At 38.0% G+C, this 20,525-nt stretch overlaps 1 protein-coding gene across 1 annotated transcript; it reads left to right on the top strand.

Moving 5' to 3' along the window:
• The first annotated feature begins 251 nt into the window (after positions 1 to 251).
• Positions 252 to 20,224, top strand: ATP6V1G3 (ATPase H+ transporting V1 subunit G3). Its single transcript, XM_026017962.2, has 3 exons — positions 252 to 381; positions 13,316 to 13,416; positions 20,011 to 20,224. Exons 1-3 carry the CDS (start codon positions 300 to 302, stop codon positions 20,182 to 20,184), a joined length of 357 nt encoding a protein of 118 aa, XP_025873747.1. The 5' UTR covers positions 252 to 299; the 3' UTR covers positions 20,185 to 20,224.
• The last annotated feature ends 301 nt before the right edge of the window (positions 20,225 to 20,525 follow it).

Raw genomic sequence — 20,525 nt, 5'->3', positions numbered from 1 at the left:
AGAAGGTATCTTACTCATTTTTTATTTATCTCTCTTATTTCATAGCAAAGACTGAAATTGGCTGAAAGGACAAGTTTGTAGCTTCCTCATTTTGACTTAACTTGTTTTTCTGGATTCTGCCCTTGGGCTCTCCTTGGGGCCCAGCTCTCCGGCCCAGTCAGGCCATTTTGAAACAAACACCCACGTTTAGAACTCACCGTTGACACAACAACTGGAGTTATGTGGTGATTTCTAAAAGGATAAATAGATCCACCACTTTCCAGATTTCACAGAAGCCACCTAACTCAAAGCAAGCTGCCATGACCAGCCAGTCCCAGGGGATCCACCAGCTTCTTCAGGCAGAAAAAAGGGCCAAGGACAAGCTAGAGGAAGCCAAGAAGAGTAAGTCTCCATGCTGTCTGACCCATGAGGGATTTGTCACAAAAGGGGTCAGGTGGGTGCTGTGAAATGAGCATGGACCTTCGAGGCAGGCCGACTCTGGTTCAAACCCTGGCATTTCCACACTCCCTCAGAAACTTTGGCAAGTTCATTGAAACTATGCAGTTGGGACTCCTGGCGGGGCTCGGTGGTTGAGCCTCTGCCTTCGGCTCAGATCATGATCCCAGGGTCCCGGGATCGAGTCCCACATTGGGCTCCCCATGGGCAGCCTGCTTCTCCCTCTACCTGGGTCTCTGACTCTCTCTATCTATGTCTGTCATGAGTAAATAAATAAAATCTTTAAAAAAGAAAGAAAGAAGCTTTGCAGTCATATGTCCCTACGGCCAGAGTAGGCACAAAATTCTCTAACTCAGAGCCTTTGGCGAGGTCATGAGCTAAATGAAATCATAATGGAGATTGAAGTCATAGGGAGATATGACCTTAAGCCTTGTCCCTGCAACTTCCTTAATGTTGCCACGCCTCAGTTTCTCAATATTGTGAAATGGTTAAGAGATAGACATCTTTCAGACTGAATCTACTTACTAGTGAGAGAACTTGAGCAAGTTTCTTACCCTCTGTAAACTTCAGTTTCTGTTTCTGTAAAATTGTGATAATTAACATTTATCAGGCTCATTCCCATCCCTCTCTTCATGGCTTTTAATATCCAATATTTTAATAATGTTTCCACGTTATTCTCATTTTCTAACTTTCTTTGTATTTACTCATGCATCTATATATTAGTACAGAATGTTCTCAATAAATGTCAACCCCTTTCCTACTCCCTTTGATATTCACCACAACCATATGAATGAGATGTTACTATTATTTCCATTTTATGTATGCAGAAACTGAAGTTCATTATTTGTCAAAGGTCATATTTAAAAATAGAAAACACCATGCAGGCACCACATTTAATGCTTATCTTATTTATTCCTCATACCAATTCTTTCTGCAGAGATAAAAAGTGTTGCTTAGATAAATTATGCAATTTCCCCAAGGTCACCCAGAGAGTAAGTGGTATAGACAAGATTTGGACAGAGTCTGACCCTCAAGCAGAGATCTTAACTGTACTGTACAAAATTTACATAATTTTTATTATGAATAAACTAACACGTTGTAGATCAACGACTCAAATTCAAGTTCCCTGGGACAAGACCTATGTTTTTTACACTCTCTCATATCACATCATAACTTAATCTATAATAACTTGTGCCATTTATCTTCCTCCTAATTGTATGTCTTGCATCTGCAATTTATTTATTTATTTATTTTTATAATAAATTTATTTTTTATTGGTGTTCAGTTTGCCAACATACAGAATAACACCCAGTGCTCATCCCGTCAAGTGCCCCCCTCAGTGCCCGCCACCCAGTCACCCCCACCCCCCACCCTCCTCCCCTTCCACCACCCCTAGTTCGTTTCCCAGAGTTGGGAGTCTTTATGTTCTGTCTCCCTTTCTGATATTTCCTACCCATTTCTTCTCCCTTCCCTTCTATTCCCTTTCACTATTATTTATATTCCCCAAATGAATGAGGACATATCTGCAATTTAATTCAAAGTTCAGCAAGAAAGCGGCCATGTCTTAAAAACATTGTTTATGTGACTCTTTGGGTGCATATAGTGACAGGAATATAGAGTAGGTGGGGACAAAAGCTTGTTCAAATGGATCGGATGAGGTGTGGGAACAGTACATCAGAATGCACGAGAAGAAGCCAGGAGTGAGGCAGTGCTTAGTCCATGGGGGTTTTTTGACCAGGAGTAAAATCATTTTTCTTTCTTAAGTTGATTTCCCAAGTGGTCAGCAATGTAGGCACCAACAGCAAAAGGAAGACTCCATGTAGAAGGTGCTAGAAGAAAAAAAGGAAGGAGAAAAAAGTTAAGCCAAACTTTACCTACTTCTCCATTTCTTTTTCTATAACAAACCATGCAAATGACTGAAACGGTATGATTGCAGAGTAATTTTATAGAAAAGAAAGCAGTCCGGGACCTGCTGGTTGAAGTAGTGTAGAAAACTTCCTTATCTTTTATTCAAATTTCTTTAACCACATTTAAACCTTCCAGAACAGAAGAGCAACTTATTTGAAGGTGTTTTAATCATATTACCTTTGCTTCCTTGTTATGGAAGAAACACAATGACAATATCGGGCACATTGATCAATACTGTCCTATGATCCATGTGATGTTGACCAACTGTGGGTCTTTTCTCAAAGCTGTTGGAGAAGAGAGGCTCTGTGGATCATGCAAGTTGTTTGGAGGAGAAAACCACTCAAAACCATCTAGACACAGATTTCACAGTAAAGAGAAAAGCCAAACTTGTTTTCCTTCTCACAAGCGAATACACCATCCTTGGACAGCCTCTCCTCAGAAGTCAGTATTGGAAAATTCCTATTGTCTTATTTTTATACAAAACGTTCATTTTATTTGCCAATGACTTAAAGTCATTGTGACTTTTCCCCTGGTCTTCAGTCATAAATAGTCAAGCAAACATTCAATCAGCAAGCGTAAATACCTAGGCCTTAAAAACATTCCAGAAAATCTTTTTCCAAACGTTATTCCCACAACCAACCTCTACTCTCAGTTTTACAGAGCACGTCAGTCTACCTTCTTGGCCTCCCGCAGCACGGGCTTTGAGGACAGTTTTCACCAGATAGAAGCTGTTTTCTTACATAACTATCAGCAGGTAGCAGTTTGGGGCTACAACTTCAACTATTGCACCAATCATACTGACTTCTTAGGCATTCTATAGCGAAACAAAATACTACCTTTGTGCCTGGTATTCTGTAACTTCTCTCATTTCGCGAGCTTTGTCCTTTATTAGTTTATTTAATTTAGTAAGTATTTACTGAGTGCCTGCTTCTTTCCAAGCCACTTCGGTATAGACACCAAAGAGTAGACCTAGACTCTTCCTTAAACAATCCCAGTGCGAGAAATACATAAAGGAGCAGAAAGGGGAGAACGGAATCATGATGTGAGAGGTACATAGAGCCATCATTTTTATAGACCCATATATTTCACCTTTTTTTTTTTCACAAGGTGATTCATTTGAAACTCTGACATACGAAGGCAGAATAATTTCAGATGAGAGCCAATAAATCACAGTACTGAACGCCATCGTGGGAAGTCTGTGTTCACTTTCTCTTTCTTAGATCCATTTACTTGAAAGCACATCAGAAATCTGCACATAAGAGGCCCTGCTAGAGAGGTCTCCTGAATATATATCTAAAAGAAAGGAAGAAAGAGGGAGAAGGAGAGAAGGAATGACACGGGGTGGAGGGGAGGACAGCAATTCACATGGTAATCATTTTAGAAAAATGCAAGATTCATAAGGTGGCATATTTATATATTATGCTGCAAAAATATTAATATATTCCATTAAAGAAGACGGCCTCAGATCTCAGCCAGGTTGTTACATAATACAATATAGGGTATAAATGCTTTGCCTTAAGGGATACAGATAATGGTTTATAGACCCGATGTATCAGGAATTCTCCTGAAGGCTGCTACGTCTGCAGAAATGAATCATACAAGTCCCTACCCTCACGACACTCAGTCACTCACCTGCTACGAGGGAACATTGTGGCCGGGGTGGGGCGTGGGGAGGTTGTGAACAGACTCAAAAAGTTGGGATGTGAGGCAACAGAATAGCAGAGCATTGGCTTTTTCTTATGTTTCTGTGTGTAAGTCATTTAGCTTCTCTGAGTTTCATACTCTCTTTTTTAAATAAAAATGTAAGATATATATGATATACATAAATATCAGATATATATATATGACCATGATGTTTTAAAGATCAAAAAACTATACCTAAGATAGAATGCAATCAAAATAATAATAGTAAATATTATTATTTAAAAATTTTATTTATACATGAGAGACACAGAGAGAGAGAGAGAGAGACAGAGAGAGAGAGAGGCAGAGACACAGGCAGAGGGAGAAGCAGGATCCCTGCAGGGAGCCCAATGTGGGACTCGATCCCAGGACTTCAGGATCACGCCCTGGGCTGAAGGCGACGCTAAACCACTGAGCCACCTGGGCTGCCCTATTTTTATTTTAAAGATTATTTATTTGTTTATTCATGATAGACAGAGAGAGAGAGGCAGAGACACAGGCAGAGGGAGAAGCAGGCTCCCTGCAGAGAGCCAGATGCAGGACTCGATCCCAGGACCTGGAATCACACCTTGAGCTGAAGGCAGACACTCAACTGCTGAGCCACCCAGACGTCCCAAAATAATTATTTTTATTTTTAACTCCTTATTATGTATACTTCTATATTACTATAAGCAATACAAATAAAGGAATGGAATAAAAGAACAAGACAAACAAGTTTCATTTCTTTGAGACTCAAGAGACTCAAGTTCTGGGTCAGCTTTTCCTGTAAGGAGGAAGACGTGGGCTTCTTCTAGTAGACACCTAGAAAAGCTGGGATGTCTGCCTCTGTTCACAGCTTACAGATTAAATTACGTTTATTAATTAAGGCAAAAATATTTTATGGGCAAAATAGCTTTGCTCTTTGGTTAGATTTAGGTGGAATCACAGCAGCTTGACCCTATTTTAAATTATTTTAGTTGAAGTTAACACTTTTTGCCTTAAAAATTGTTCATTATTCAAAACATAAAAGTGAGTGTGTTGGTCCAAGACAAGTCACATTTTTACAGCAAAACATCAGCCCTGCCCTGGAGCTCCAGGTGTGGGGAACTAAACAACTCCCGTCCAAATTAGAATAGAAATTCAAGATACCATCATCAAGAGGAGGAACAGAGACTTGTGTTTCTCTCAAATATATGGTATTTTTACTTGTAGTCATGACCTTTTACGAGATCAGTATTCATTCCACTTAACCCATTGCAAACTTGGAACACTCAACAGTTCTTTCGAATCAGGGCTCAAATGCGCCCGACTCCACAACACATAAAGAACCCATTTCTCCAGCTATTTGCAAAGGTGAACCATAGCCTTCCCCATAAACAGACGCTCCATCTGTCTCCTTTGGCAGCTGCCGAAAATAGTGTTTGTGTTTAACTCAAAATTACAACTTGCATTACAGGATATAGATCAAATGATGGAGTAAACAGTGTAAACATTCAAATCCGAAAATGAGAAAAACCGAACAAGCTGGTATATTTAAATTTTTCTAAAAACAACAATCTCCATAAAAGTGAAGAACACACCCAGAATTTCCTGCTGAGCTAGAAAATGGTCAGTGCTATCTTCCTGGAGCTGCTACGCGGGGTCGCGAATCCAGCTTTTGCCTCCTACGTGGTGGGTGAATTGGCCAGATTACCTTCCAACCTCACTGTGACTCAGTTTCCTCAGCCTCAAAATGGAGATAATAGTATCTACCCGAAGGAGTTGTCATGATTCCTTGAGTTAATACCTCTAAAGGACTTAAAACGCCACTTGGCACATAGCAGGTGCTCGATACATGTGAGCTATGAATACTCTTCCATTACTTACTAAAAAGAATTCTGTTGAATTCTGAGTTTCATACTCTCTTTTTTAAATAAAAATGTAAGATATATATTCAACAATTCTGTTGAAAAGTACAGCAAAATAAGAGTCCAACTGATCTCTTAAGCTCAGCCTTCTAGGAGGACCTCATTGAATTATTTTGCACAAATGCAAAATAAATGCTTAAGATGCTATTTTGACCACTTCGATAATAGGTCAGCTAATACAGTGGGGGGGATTCATTTGTGTGGGTCTATAAGATGCGAGCCACCAATATTTTTTAAATCAGCCAGTTGCCTATTTGTTTCCAAATATGCAGATATTCCAAATTGCTTAAACAAGCACCTTGATTCAATTTCATAAATTCTCCTCTATGCAAGGGAATGCTTTGGTTCATGAAGACATGACTTTTAATAAACTAATAAAATAAAAGTTGCCATATTAGAATTTCATGGCCCTGTCTTGTGTGTTTTGTAGGCTTGTAAATTTTTTCTCTTTCTTTGCAGTCCGCAGACTAATGGGGTATTTGTAAGTATACTGGACTTTCAATTCTTCAAGTGGGTCGTATTAAAATAATAGCCACAGAACATTTTCATCTCATAATAGCATTTGATTATATCCAATCCAGGCAGGACCTACACAAAACCACCTAGGATTGTTTTTGAATAAGGAAAATACAAATACAAAGAATAGCACGGGAAACACCTAGAGAGCAAAGATAGGAAACGAGAGATTAGGGTCAGCAGAGAAGCTCTGTAACAATCACCAAAAGAGAGGTCGCTTTTCTGGTGACATTACTTTTTCCAAGGTTTGTAGTGGAACAAATCAATCATTGAACCACATTGGTTTTATCATAATATCAACAGTTCCCCAAAGCCAAGAAAAGCTATTATTACTCTTCTGCGTGGTGTAACAGAACAAAAATGAGCGTTAGTCCCAAATAGAAATCTCCAGACACTCCCACAAAGTCTTTTCTTTGTTTTCAAAACCAAGTCAAGGTCTCCTCTGTCCTGGTTATGCCTGTTTTTGTCAGGTGGCTCCTTCACTTGGGTCCCCACTCCGCCTCGCACCCTCGGGTATCTGGCTTTGCTTCCAGTGCTCAGGGGACACTGTGGTCGGCCTCAGTCAGCCTCCGTATTAGGTCCAGAGGGCTTCTGTAACAATTATCACAGACAAGATGCCTTAAAACAACGGAAGGGGATTATCTCACAGTTGTGGAGGCCCGAAGTCCCAACCAAGGGGCCTACGGGATTGGTCCCTGGCTGGAGGCACTCAGGGGGAAACCGTGTCACGCCCCTCTCCTGGCTTCCCATGATGGCCAGCAAGCCTTGGCAATCCTTGGTTTGCAGCTGCATCATTGGAATCTTTGTCTCTGTCACTACAGACCTTCTTCCTTACGTGTCTTCTCTATGCCTCTATGTCTCTATGTCCAAATCTCCCTCTTGATAAGGACACGAGGCAGCAGATGTAGGCCCCACCTTAATTCAGGGTGACCTCCTCTTAACTGGATTACTCCCCCAAACACCTGATTTCCAAGTAAGGTCACATTCACAGGGACCAGGGGTCAGGACTTAAACAGATCCTTTTGAAGGATGCAGTTCGACTCACAACATTTCCTAATTGTCAGATCCACGTCACAGTCTCGAAGCTTTACCTTCTCTGTCCCCCTGTGTAAGTGAAAACTTCTCACCGAAGTTGCCTGCACTCCCTGTGTTTATGTTTGTTTATTCCATTTTTCATTGATTTTCTTTTATTTGAGTGTCATGACCACACAATGTTACATTAGTTTCAGGTGAGAATATAGTGATTCAACTTCTCTATACGTTATGCTGTGCTCACACGTGGAGCTACCGTCTGTCCCCGCACAGGGCTGTCACAGTATTATTGACTAGATTCTTAACTGTGCCTTTCATTCTCGGGACATATGCACCTGGGAACCTGTATGTCTCCTTCCCCTTCACCCATTTTGTCCATCCACCTACCCCACCCACCCCTCTGGCCACCATCATTTTGTTCCTTGTAGGTCTAATTCTGCTTTTTGTTTATTTATTCATTTATGTGGGGTTTTTTTTTTTAGATTCCATATCTGAGTGAAATCATATGGTTTTTGTCATTCTCTGTTCGACTGATTTCACTTAGCGTAATACCCTCTTTAATCAGACTTTTGCCCCTATGGCTCCACCGAAGCTGCCTTTGCCGAGACCACAAACATTGCTCGCGCTTTTATTAATTGAATATCTCAGTCACAACTGGACCCCTCTTTTATCTTTGAAACTCTTCCTTCATTTGACTTTGGGACACCACTCTCATGGTGTATATTATACTGGACTTTCCTGTCATCTTTCCAATCTCTACAGTTGAGATCCCAACTTGGACCTGTTTTCTTCTATATCTGGAGGTATCTGCGATCACATCTCATCCCACGGCTCAAAACACCAGCTGCATGAATGATGATTCCTAAACGTGCTATTTCCAGCCCTCATGGCTTCCTTAATCTCCAGATTCGTGTAAACATCAGCCCCCTCACCGTTGCCACAAGAAGTTCAACAGGCATCTCAGTTAAACTGCATTCTTGACTCTACTCCCAAAATAAGATGTTGGAGTCACCATCATCTCTGCCTCTCATGTTTATCCATTGATTCTGCCTTCGAAGTAAATATAAGTTCTCACAAATTCCTCCGCTATTTACTATTTCCAGCAATCATTAACATTTATCTGAACTATTGCAATGGATTTCTAACTGGTGTTCCCTCTCTTTCTCCTTTGCCCTTAACAATCTATTCTCACCATGCCGGTCAAAGAAATCCTTTTCAATCACATAAAGTATCATGCCACAGCTTTGCTAAGACCCTTTCATGAATTTAGCATTTCAAGGAACAAAAGCTTTATCGTGCCCCGTGAGCTCCGTTGACCTCGTCCCACTGCTACCCCTCTGATATCATCTCCCAACATTCAATCATCTTGTTCGCTTTGTTCCAGCCACTATAGAGTGTTTCCTGTTTCTTGAGCGCGTCAAAGGTTTTTGCATCTGCTGTTGGCCCTGCTTGGAATGTTCTTCCCCTTTAGATACTCGCATGGTTAATTGTCTTATTCCTCAGGTCTCTGCTCATATATCACTTCATCCAAAAGACATGACTTACCTAGATTAGCACCCACGGTCTATCTCTCCTTCTTTCTTCTTAGTACTTGTTATCTATATCATATCATCTACTACTTGTTTCTTATCTCCCTTTAATATGTTCAGAATACAAGCTCCATGAGAAAAGAAAGTTTGCCTGTTTATGGTTTTCACTGATGTATTTATAGATCTAGAAACAGTGTGTGGCACATAGAGGATATTCATAATAGTGGTTGTTGAAATGTCTCTTTTTTCCATTCTCTGTAGCATTTGACACGGTTGGCCACATCCTTGTTGAATGTTCTTTTGGTTTCCCCTACTTCTCTGACCACTAACTCTCAGGCTCTTCCTGAGGGTCCTCCTCCTTTTTTCATCTCTCGAATGTTGGCATCTCCCCAGATTGAGACCCTAGCTCTTTTTTCCTCTTCCTTCGGTACATTCTCTTTTGGTTTCAGTACAAATCCCACTGATATGACGAGCACATTCACAAACCCAGAGGACTGACATGCAGATCTCTGTCTTGATTTCAGAACTTGCTTCTGGATCCAAACTTGTCTGTCCAGATGCTCTCAATACCTCTATTTAGACGTCCTCAGGGAAGCCTAAAGAGGCTTTTCTAGTGACAGTCTGAGCTCCGTTCCTCCAACTCACGGTGTATTCATTGTCTTTGTCCCTAACAAAGGTCCCTGGAAACTGGGCTTATTTTCCTAATAATGATTAAAAAGAATCAAATAGATGTTCCTTGTCAAGCATTTTATTTATATTTTTTTCCTAATACGTGTAATGATTCATTGCAACAGATTATTAAATCTGTTTTATAAACGAGAAAACTCAGGCTCAGAGTTATAAGGCTTCTAATGTCTCACTGTAGTTGTGCCTCATGTATAATTTTGATTCTCTTTTAAAATGAGAGATGAAACTCATCTTTCTCGTCACAAAAAGATTCCAGAACCAATTGAATAATCCAGTCAACAGAAAAGGGTTCTCTGTGTCTCAAGGGCTCTTTTGCATTTGGGACATTCAATTCACTTGGCCTCTCCTAACCAAAAAGCCAAGAAGAGTCCATACTTGAGCATCAACACCTTCTTCCTATTTTCACAGAAAGTTTGGTTTTAACCCAAAATTTTTTCATTTTTACCCCACAAATCACCTGGAAATCAAACAACTTTCCTTCTCTTTCCTTCCCACAAAGTTTCCTGTAAAATATCTCAATAAGGGCATGTTGAGCATAAGACATACTTGTATGACAAGACGCATGTGTAAAAATGAATGGTGTTATTAAGGTGCAGGTGTTTGCAAAGAGTGTCCAAAATTGTCTTAGAAAGGGTCTCCCTTCCTTGCTTTAATCTCCAAAGTGGACTATTTGTCCTCATTGCTGTCCTGCCTAAAAAGTCCGTTCATCTCTATCCTTCCTTCCTTCTTGAGAAGTCTTCCCTGACCTCCCTTGACAGGCTCCTCTGACCCTCACTCTACATATCTGATTCCAGTTTATATTTTTGATTTACCATAAAAACATAAGCCATAACATGACTATTGAGATGAACGGCAAGCACAGGTTGTCTAGAATTTAAGTAATGCAAATTTCCATAAATTTGTGATTTTTAACTGCCATGGAAAAAGTAGGACCAAAATATGTGTTCCATTGCTTTCATACTTGATTACATGTATTCTTCACAATTTTATGTATTTTATATTTTCCTTTTGGAAAGCCAGAGTATCGTGTACACATTTCCAAATTACACTGTATTTATGCCAACTGGAGGAAAGGACCATATCATATGCATTTCTCTATCCTCTGTTGGTAGCCCCATGCCGAATACAGTAGATGTTCAGTAAACATTGAATGAATGATGGATGGACAAATCAAAACCGTCCTTTCCTGCACTGCTCTGGAGCACCTGCTTTAGTAGTATTTAAAATCACTATGCATAAGATAACCGCATTTTCTAAACCAAACATTAGAACATTTGGTCTGATAAGCATCGAGGACCTTGTAGGAACTTTGGGACCAAATATTTGATTGTCATATTTAATATCTGGACTGTTCCATATGGTCCCCCCCCCCCATGTTTGATACAGAAAGTATTGAGACATAAGAATATAAGCCTAAGTGCTTTTGGGGTCACAGCAGCCATATTTTTAATGCTTAAGAGGAAAGAGGTATAATATTAAAATTTAGAAATCTTCATACAGAGACAGAGAAGCAAGCTAGAGGTTAATATGAGCTGATTTGATGCATGCATTTTGCTTCACTTCCAGTGAAACAGCAGGCTTTAGGCTCCAGTTTCTTCCACTGGATTAAATCAGGTGTAGCATATGCAGGCTCTCACACAGTGGCAGCTGCTGAGTCTGTCCAGAAAATGGCTGTGCCAGCAGCAATTTCCCTGTGGCTCTCCTATTTAATTGAATGAGAACCAGCAGGTGACTGGTGCCATGACGGGGGAATCACAGACATACTCTGAGCCTGTCACTGTGGGATGGAGCTGATATACAGCCTTTTGAGTGGAGCATGGATTCTGCTCAGGGATGGGGCACACAGAGGTTTTCCTGTTATTATTGTTATTATTTTTAATGTAGCAGAGTTGTGATTTTGAAACCATTATTTTTACATATTATGTAATTAACATGGAGAGTTGTTAAACTAATTTATAAGGTGATTATGTATCTTACAACCCATTATTACTAGGAAAATGTCAATACATCTTAAGTATATTTTTGTCCTAATGTTAATGACCAGCAGTGGTAAGAGGGAGAGCTGGGGATCAAGGAATAGTTTCCCCTCCTATCATATGATGTATTTGTGTGAATAGAATGTGTTTGGTTGACACAAAATAGTTAGAAATATAGAGCATGAAGGAATCTGTATATATAAAATGCTAATGAGCATTAATTAAGTAGGAAAAAAGTAAGCATTGCTGTTAATGTTCCATTAAGCCTCAAGCACCACAAGAGCACTAATTTTCAGCAGATCTTGGATTTTATGGGGAGTAAATACAAAGCTAAATATCTGTTCTGAATGAGATGTACTTGGTTCTGTTCAAGGACAATAGGTATTAAGAAAGACACATGCCAATTTATAACTCAGTGAATTTATCTTTACTAGATGATAGATAGATAGATAGATAGATAGATAGATAGATAGATACAGCGACTAGCAAAGCAACTCATGCCTAGCAGGAAAAGAAATTTAGAAACCATTTACATTCAAATACTACAAAGATCTATAAAAATAAAGGCATATTAAAACATGTATGTGGAGAACAGAAGTTTATGTTAAGGTTTTCTTTTATGCTACTCAATGAAAACACATTTATTTAGTTCAAAGTCTACACAACATAACAGTTGACCAAAGTTATAAACAATAGCTTGAGACATTATCAGAGAATGTTAAACAAGCAAAAGAATAAAGGCATTTAACTGAAACTGAAGGACAATAGAATCAGATAAATTTTTTTTTAATATGGTTTAGAGTTTCTTTAAAGTTTTAATGATCACAAAGCATTAGTACCTAACCCCCTGAAGGTGGTGGGTGGTGGGGGCATAGCAGCAATTAATATCAGTCTATAAGCCCCCAAATTTACTCTGGTTGTCAGAAAAAACGTCATGTGCTTAATGATCCCCGCAGCATTGTATTTGTCTGAAACTTTCATCTGCATTGCTGTCTGCTGGCTTAAGGCTTACACCTTTGCTATTAATAAAAGAAAAGAGAGCTATTTAACTAAATCTCCCAACCATTAAAAACAATTGGTTTTACAGCCACTTTCAAGTCCCCCTCAGAGAAAGCTACTACAAAAAAATGCCTACTTTGATGTGCTGTGGGGCTTAATCAGACATTCTAGAGTCAACAAAATGCTAAGAAAAAAAATCCCAATAAAACGCTTTAAAAAATTGTAAGTCGGTTTGATAGAGTCTGAGTTGCATGTTTGCAGTGCTTTTGGAGATCTGCCAGTGTTAAATAGGATCCAGTTGGTGTGGACTGAAGGATTCCTGGCAGCAAATCAGGACAGAAAATCTGACCAAATAATGTCTTTTCGAATAAGTGACAGCTAAAATCTGTTATCTGGCTGTGACTGCTGTGAGTAAATGTGCAGATATTTTACTTAAACATGCAAGCGCGAAAGAAAGTTGTCAGTTCCACGTTCTAGAAAACCCAATTGACAAACTAAGCTATTTTTCAATATTGTTTTTTAATGAAGTTGGCCATTTTAGAAAAATTTATCAGTAATGTACATCACCTTTTTTTTTTTTTTTTTTTTTTTTACAAATCAAGTTTGAAATTCAATGTCTATTTTTTAAAAAATACATTTCTTCTATGCCACTGTTAATGTTCAGGAAAAGAGAAGCGACTGAAGCAAGCTAAAGAAGAAGCCATGGCAGAAATCGACCAGTACAGAATGCAGAGAGATAAGGAGTTTAGACTGAAACAATCCAAGGTAAGTAAGAAAGTGAGCACAGCTTTTTTTATGCAGCGTAGATTATAATATCAAGGGGGGAAAAATATACTGGATTGAGCAGGTGCAATTCAACGAAGCCTCAACATCAAACTAAATCTAACACATTACAGAATTACTGATTTTACATTTCCATTTTCAAGGCCTTGGCATTTGCGTAGAAAGTGTCCATCAATAGTTAATATCTAATATACAACACACCTTAAAAATCATATTTTCAAATATCCAAATGGAAGGGCCTACTTAAAGTATTATTCCCACCACAGATGATTGGCTAACACATTTTATTAAGGAAAACACTTCAGAAAACATATTTTTTTGTTGTTGTTTATAGTGTTTATACTACTACAATCAATAAAAAGTGCTGCGCACTGTTCTAGAATGAGTTTTTCAGGACAGATCTTCTCTGGTGAATTCAAGATTTACACACGACCAAAGTAGTACTGTTGCATGGTGCTGAAAAGTCTTCTGGTATTTTTTTTTTTTATTTTCTTTTCAATTGTCTGGCTTCTTTCAACAAATCATTCATGAAAATATTTTTAGGGACACCTAAATGGCTCAGTGGTTGAGTGTCTGCCTTCAGCTCAGGGCGTGATCCCGGGGTCCTGGGATGGAGCCCCACATCGGGCTCCCTGCATGGAGCCTGCTTCTCCCTCTGCCTATGTCTCTGCCTCTCTCTCTGTGTCTCTCATGAATAAATCCATAAAAATCTTTTTATTAAAAAAGAACATATTTTAAAAGGATTTTCCCCCAGTAGCATTTTAAAAATATCTACAGTTTACAGTTAAAAATAATAATAAATGCATGAAATTTTCAGAACCAACATCCTCCCGTCTGTGTTGCAACATGGACTAAAAAAAAATTATTAAATTCCATGTGTTACAAACTAAAGGTCATTTGATATGGTTTTTTTTTTCCCCCTCAGTAGAAACATAAATAAAGCCTGACACTGTAAGGTGAACCACGAGCACTTTGGAAATCCCCTTATTTACAACGTTTATTTCAGTGGGAGTGGATCCAGGGCTGGTGGAGGTAAATTGAACCCCACGGCAGGAAAAACTTTTCCTGTGGGCTCTTTCTTAACATAAAAAGTCCTTCCTAGAACAAAGTGGACCACTCAGCTAAAATAAATTCTTCTTATCAGTGTTTTTACGAAGGAATCATAAACTCCTAAGTCTATACATGTGCATTCAGCCCTCCATGATCGGCCCTTGTCACTTCTGGAAATGTCATGCACTTACTTTTTACTATGAACCACAGATATTTTTTAAATGCTAATGTAGGGAAAAGGCATTTCTTTATATTCACATGAAAGATTTATTGAAAGAAGTCAGCCAATTGAAAAGGAAATCATAAGGAAATACAAGAACACTTTTCAGCAATGTGCAACAAGATCTACTTTGGTCATTTGTAACATTTTCTACTACTTTTGTCTCTACTTGCTCTACTCCAGCCATCCCTATCTTCCTTCTTCCTCAAACAGACTGAGCACACCACTGCCAACTGCACCTTTGCACATGTTATATTTGCTCCCTGGAATCATCTTCTTTTAGACATAGTCATCTTTTCATCTCTGTTCCTTTGTTAACTCTCCTTTCTGAACACCTTACTTAAAGCTGTGTCTTCCATTAAGAAAGGGATTCCCCCATTATAATCCTACCATGTATCACTACTAGATATATTAAATATTTACATTTTTTACTTATTGCCTATCTTTCCTTCTGAACTATAAGCACCGAAATGGCAGGTTCTATGTTTTGTTCTGTTACTTTCCCCAGCTGTGTCTGCTCCATAGTAAGTACACAATAAATATTCATTGAGAGTATAGGGTAACTAACATTTCTTCTGTGCCTTTATCTTTCGTATTGAGTCCTGTCATGACCCATGACATATTGGGACCTGAGGAAACAGTCATCCTTAATACTAACCTTAATACTAACCTTAATACTAATCATCAATACTAACCATCCTTAATACTAAAATTTATTTTTCTATGCCAAATATTTCCGATGTACCCATTTCTATTTTTAAGTAATGACAAAACTGATCGTAATTTTAGAAAGTAGCTGGGGCAAATCTCTTGAAATATCATTTCTCCAGAAGGATCTCATAAGATGTAAATCTGGTTCAGGATATTTGTTCTCTGCTTTGGAAAATAATTAAAACTCTTCATTGCTCCCATAATTGGAGCTCTAAGCCAATTTTCCAGCTAGTTGATCAAAAGCTCACATAGAAAGGTCAACATGTTTAGGCCTCCGCTACTTCAAGCATATTGTAAAACCATTAGTACAAGATACTCTTTCCTTGGCATGACCTCCATATGTCAGACATATTGCTGTTCCTGTTAAATCCCATCATCATTAACCCAGGGCAAGTAGGAGGTCTGGGAGGAGACCCAAGAAGCCAGTTTTCTGCCTGCTGTGGGTGAGACACCTCGATGCTACTTTTTTTAGTTGTGTCTTAGCACTCGTTAATGTATGTGTTCTTTCAATTCCCCTGACATATCAACAGAAGCAGGTATCCCAAAGTGGGTTGTATAACAACAAATATTGTTTCAAGGATTTACTTATCACTTGCTTATCATTGCTACCACATATAATTTCTTCTACTAAAGAAGATATTACACTGCTACAAGGAAATCTGGACAACAGTGGAAACACAAAATCTATTGTTAATGTAAGTAGAAGTTAGATGGACCATGAGTCTAAACAGAAGACATGAAAACGGTTGCCTGGGGCATACTGAAGATTTTTGGATCTTTAATCTTTCTTCCTGAATTTATATCATGAAAACATTTTGTTTCCTCGAAGCAAACATAGACTGAGAATGCAAAACTGTGTTCTGCTTATGATAATTGGACTTGAACCTGAATCTGTTTTCTCTTTCTTTAAAAAAAAGGGGGAGGGGTATTTATTTTATTTTAGAGAGAGAAAGAGAATTATGAGAGAAAGAGAGAGAGAGTGGGGAGAGGGGCAGAGGGAGAGAATCTCTAACCAAACTCCCCACTGAATGGGAAGCCCAATGTAAGACCCATGAGATCATGACCTGAGCCAAACCAAGAGTCAGAAGCTTAACCGATTGAGCCACCCAAGTGCCTCTCTCTGTTTTCTCTTGAACAGGAACATTTGAACAATTTGTAAAGTAACATATTGAATGTTGAAAGATTTTACCAACCTCATAAGTCATTTAGCTTTAAATCTATATGCATCAATCTCAACATTGCAGTTTTGACAACAGGGAGGAGTCCCTTTGACAAAATGCACCACCCCGTGTCACACAATTATCAACTGCTAATTTACTTCGTGTCCCAAACATTCAGATAGCAGGCTTCTGCCAACAAGAGCAACAGAACATAGGTAATAAGTTCTCTATGATGATGCCTAGAGTTTTGATCAGTCTATTCAGTTCAACAAATAAGCATTGAGCATCTATGATGCTTCAGGCAGCATTTGAAACACTTAGAAAACATCAGTGGACAAGGCGATTGATCCTTTGTGCAGGTTATGTTCATTCCTTTACTTTCCTGTATGGCTTAAATCAACGCTATCTACATATATCAAGGTATGGAATTCTTCCTGAAGAACTCCATTTAAAATAGTATATGGAGGGCAGCCCGGGTGGCTCAGCGGCTTAGCACTGCCTTCAGCCCAGGATGCGATCCTGGAGACCCGGGATCAAGTCCCATGTCAGGCTCCATGCAGGGAGCCTCTGCCTGTGTCTCTGCCTCTCTCTGTGTGTCTCTCATGAATAAATAAATAAAATCTTTAAAAAATAAAATAAAATAGTATATGGAAAAAAATAAAATAATAAAATAAAATAGTATACAGTACCAGAGGATGGGTAGGTGGATGGATGAGTGAAATAGTGAAGGGTGTTAAGAGTACAATTATCTTAATGAGAACTGAGTAATATACAGAATTGGAGAATCATTGTAGAGTACACCTGAAATTAATATAACACTGTATGTGAACTATACTGGAGCTAAAATTTAAAAATAAAGTGAAAAAAATAAAACAGTATATGGTTGGTCCTGGTATTGTAATGTCTAGGAAACACTGTAGAAAATCAAATTATTGCACATCAAATGAACTCAAAAATAATATTATATTTAATTAATCAGGATGAAACATGAACTTTGGGCTACTTTTTAAGGGTATTCCAGTATTTCTGAAAGTGTAAAATGGATTAAAAATTAAAAAGCAGAAGCAACACAAGCAGTGAAAACTCAAAACAATAATCACTGACATTTACTGATTAGTTGCTCAGTGCTAAGTTCCTCGAAATGTACCATCTTGACTATAATCCTTTCAGAAAATCATCATGTTGTCTTAGAAAAGTACATGAAGAATACCGCTAATAGCAGTAGCTACCATTAGCATTAGAGCTACACTGTCAAAAATGGTGGCCATTTCACATATTGCTGAAGAACTTTCAAAATGTAGCTAGTCCATGGGGGTGGGATGACTGGGTGATGGGCATCAAGGAGGGCACATGATGTGATGAGAATTGGGTGTCATATACAACTGCTGAATCACTGACCTCTACCCTCTGAAATTAATAATATATGTGAGTTAATTGAATTTAAATTAAATTAAATTTAAAAAAAAAAGAAATGTAGCTACTCCCCATGAAGATGTTCTGTAAGTGTAAAGTCACACCAGATTACAAAAATTGGGAATGAAAAACAATAATGCAATAATTTTTATGTTTATTGTACATCAAAATAATAATAGTAAGAATATATCAGGTTAAATAAAATATATTATTTAAATTAATTTACCAACTTCCTTTACCTTTCTAACGTGGCTGTGTAAAAATTTAAAATTAGTTATATGACCTGTTGGGGCGCCTGGGTGGCTCAGGTGACTGAGTCTTTGATTTCGACTTAGGTCATGTTCTCAGGATCATGAGGCAGGCTCCTCGATCAGTAGGGCATGCTCTCTTTCTCTCTCCCTCTCTTTCTCTCAAATAAATAAATAAAATCTTTTAAAAACTTACTTCTAGGGCTTGCTTTGTAGGTCATATCACATTTCTAATGGACAATGCTGAGATAAAGAACTTAAGGTTGAAATGAACTTTTCCAAGGTCCTACAAGATAGTTGCAGCAATCTAGCCTAATAATGGCTATTTTTAACACTGCTATAATAACTTTATAATAGTTTGTCTTCTAAATTTTTCAACACTAAAGACATTGGGTTTAAGACTTCTTTTTTTTTTTTTTTTTTTTTTTTTGAGTTTGGTAGAATCTCATTTAAGATAGTGAATTCAGAAGAAAAAAAAATAGATTTTGGTAAGATTATTTTGGTAAGTAGTTCTCTTCCATTTTTAAACTTCTTCCTAGCGAGGGAAATTCAGTCCATATGTCTCTGCTCCTTGTATTCTCACTTATCAAAATGTTATTTTATAAAAGTTATTTGATGTCTTAGAAGCTCTATTTCCTTAAGTGATTTTCTTTGAACTGGGAAGCCCTTATTGCATGGAGCATAAACAGAAGAGAACTTGAACCTGATGGCCTCAATCGCATTTGATTTCAAGTTTAGGACCCAGAAAGATAATGTGAATTCTAGAATTTAGAATAGTCTAACAACCCTGACATAGAAGTCAATGTTAGTGGAGTCTCAGGGATTGAACTAAATGCATACCTTCCTTGTGTGTAAACACTCACAGAAGAGAAAAACAAACAAAAACCAGCTGTGTCGCCTTAACAATACCATGTTTAAGAAAGGCTGAGTTTACAGAGGAGATAAATTAGGAGCTGATTATTTGCTTTAGCAAAGGATAGCTTTACAAAAGCCTTCACTGCAGAATCCCTTTAAATTGGTAATTCCCTTTCGAAATTGTATTTTGGGCAAATCTCTTGGAGATAATGGGAAATACTGGGAATCCCTGCGGATGAAAGAGCAACCAGAAAGATATATTAAACTGCATCTAAAAATATAATGTCACCAAATGGACAAGTATATCTTAAGTTGAAAGAAAATCAATTTATATTAAAAATTACTAAATTATACCTATTACCCCAAAAGAGATACCCATGCATGTCGAAGTGTCTTCCTGGACATGCTATAACTGTATTTTCCTGAAAGACAATACTCAGTTTAGATGATATATTTTGAAAATTGGCAAACCAGTTATTTGCTCTTTAAAAACCAGCAAAATGGGTTTAATGGTGTCTTTCAACTTCATTCTCCAGACTTTTAATTCAGAAAAATAAGCAATGGGGAACATACAGGAACCAAATTGCAACTATTTCAAATAATGACAAATGTAATACATGAAAACACTTCCAAGTAGGGTATAATGAATGTGAATGTGCCTTCCATTTGTGCTGTGTGGAGACCAGCCTCAAAGCACAAGTAACTGACCATGGTTACCTTTCGTTTTTGGGAACGTTTATCCATCCCACTTAGGATATTTGTGACTATCTCCATTCTCTAAGAAAGTTCTGGAAAAATAATACACAATGTGTACCCCAAAGAAAAAGCATTAATAAATAAGCCAAAACAAGTTTAGTAAAGCAATTATACTTTAGTACGATGTGTAGTGTGGTGAATTCTGTGTGTTTTATTTTGTTAGATAATGGGCTCTCAAAGTAATGTCTCAGAAGAAATAGAAGAGCAAACACTAGGGAAGATAAAAGAACTGAATGGAAGCTACAACAAATACATGGAAAGTGTGTTGAAACAGCTTTTGAACATTGTTTGTGATGTGAACCCGGAGATCCATGTAAACTACAGAGCCACCAACTAAACATGCGCCCTACTCTTCAATAAAGGGTATATGCATGCCACCTGGCTGCTTGTGGTTCCATGTTTATATTAAGAAATTTGAAATGTAAATCTTAAATTTCCATTTACATCTACAGATTTCAGTGTGACATAATTCACACATGAGCACTGAATTTAAAAGCAAACAAACAAAAAGTTGTTATATCTTTCTTGGTAACAGGCATGACTTGTCATTTAACTTGGAGTAAATCAAGCATACAGAGTAACATATTTTTCTGACACTTGGCAGAAAAACATGAACCTAGCCACTTTTTAGTGAGTATGAGGTTTAAAAAAAATGCTTCTTTTTAGCAATTTACAAAA

The sequence above is a fragment of the Vulpes vulpes genome, chromosome 13 (assembly GCF_048418805.1).
Source record: "Vulpes vulpes isolate BD-2025 chromosome 13, VulVul3, whole genome shotgun sequence".
NCBI classification, from domain to species: domain Eukaryota; kingdom Metazoa; phylum Chordata; class Mammalia; order Carnivora; family Canidae; genus Vulpes; species Vulpes vulpes.
The sequence above is the reverse complement of the archived record's forward strand: the minus strand, read 5'-3'. Positions and strand labels throughout refer to the sequence as shown.

Coding starts and splice junctions, on each gene's coding strand:
- ATP6V1G3 (XM_026017962.2), top strand. CDS start 300: ATGACCAGCCAGTCCCAGGGGATCCACCAGCTTCTTCAGGCAGAAAAA. Junction 382..13,315: donor GCTAGAGGAAGCCAAGAAGA/GTAAGTCTCCAT, acceptor GTTAATGTTCAG/GAAAAGAGAAGCGACTGAAG. Junction 13,417..20,010: donor TTAGACTGAAACAATCCAAG/GTAAGTAAGAAA, acceptor TTATTTTGTTAG/ATAATGGGCTCTCAAAGTAA.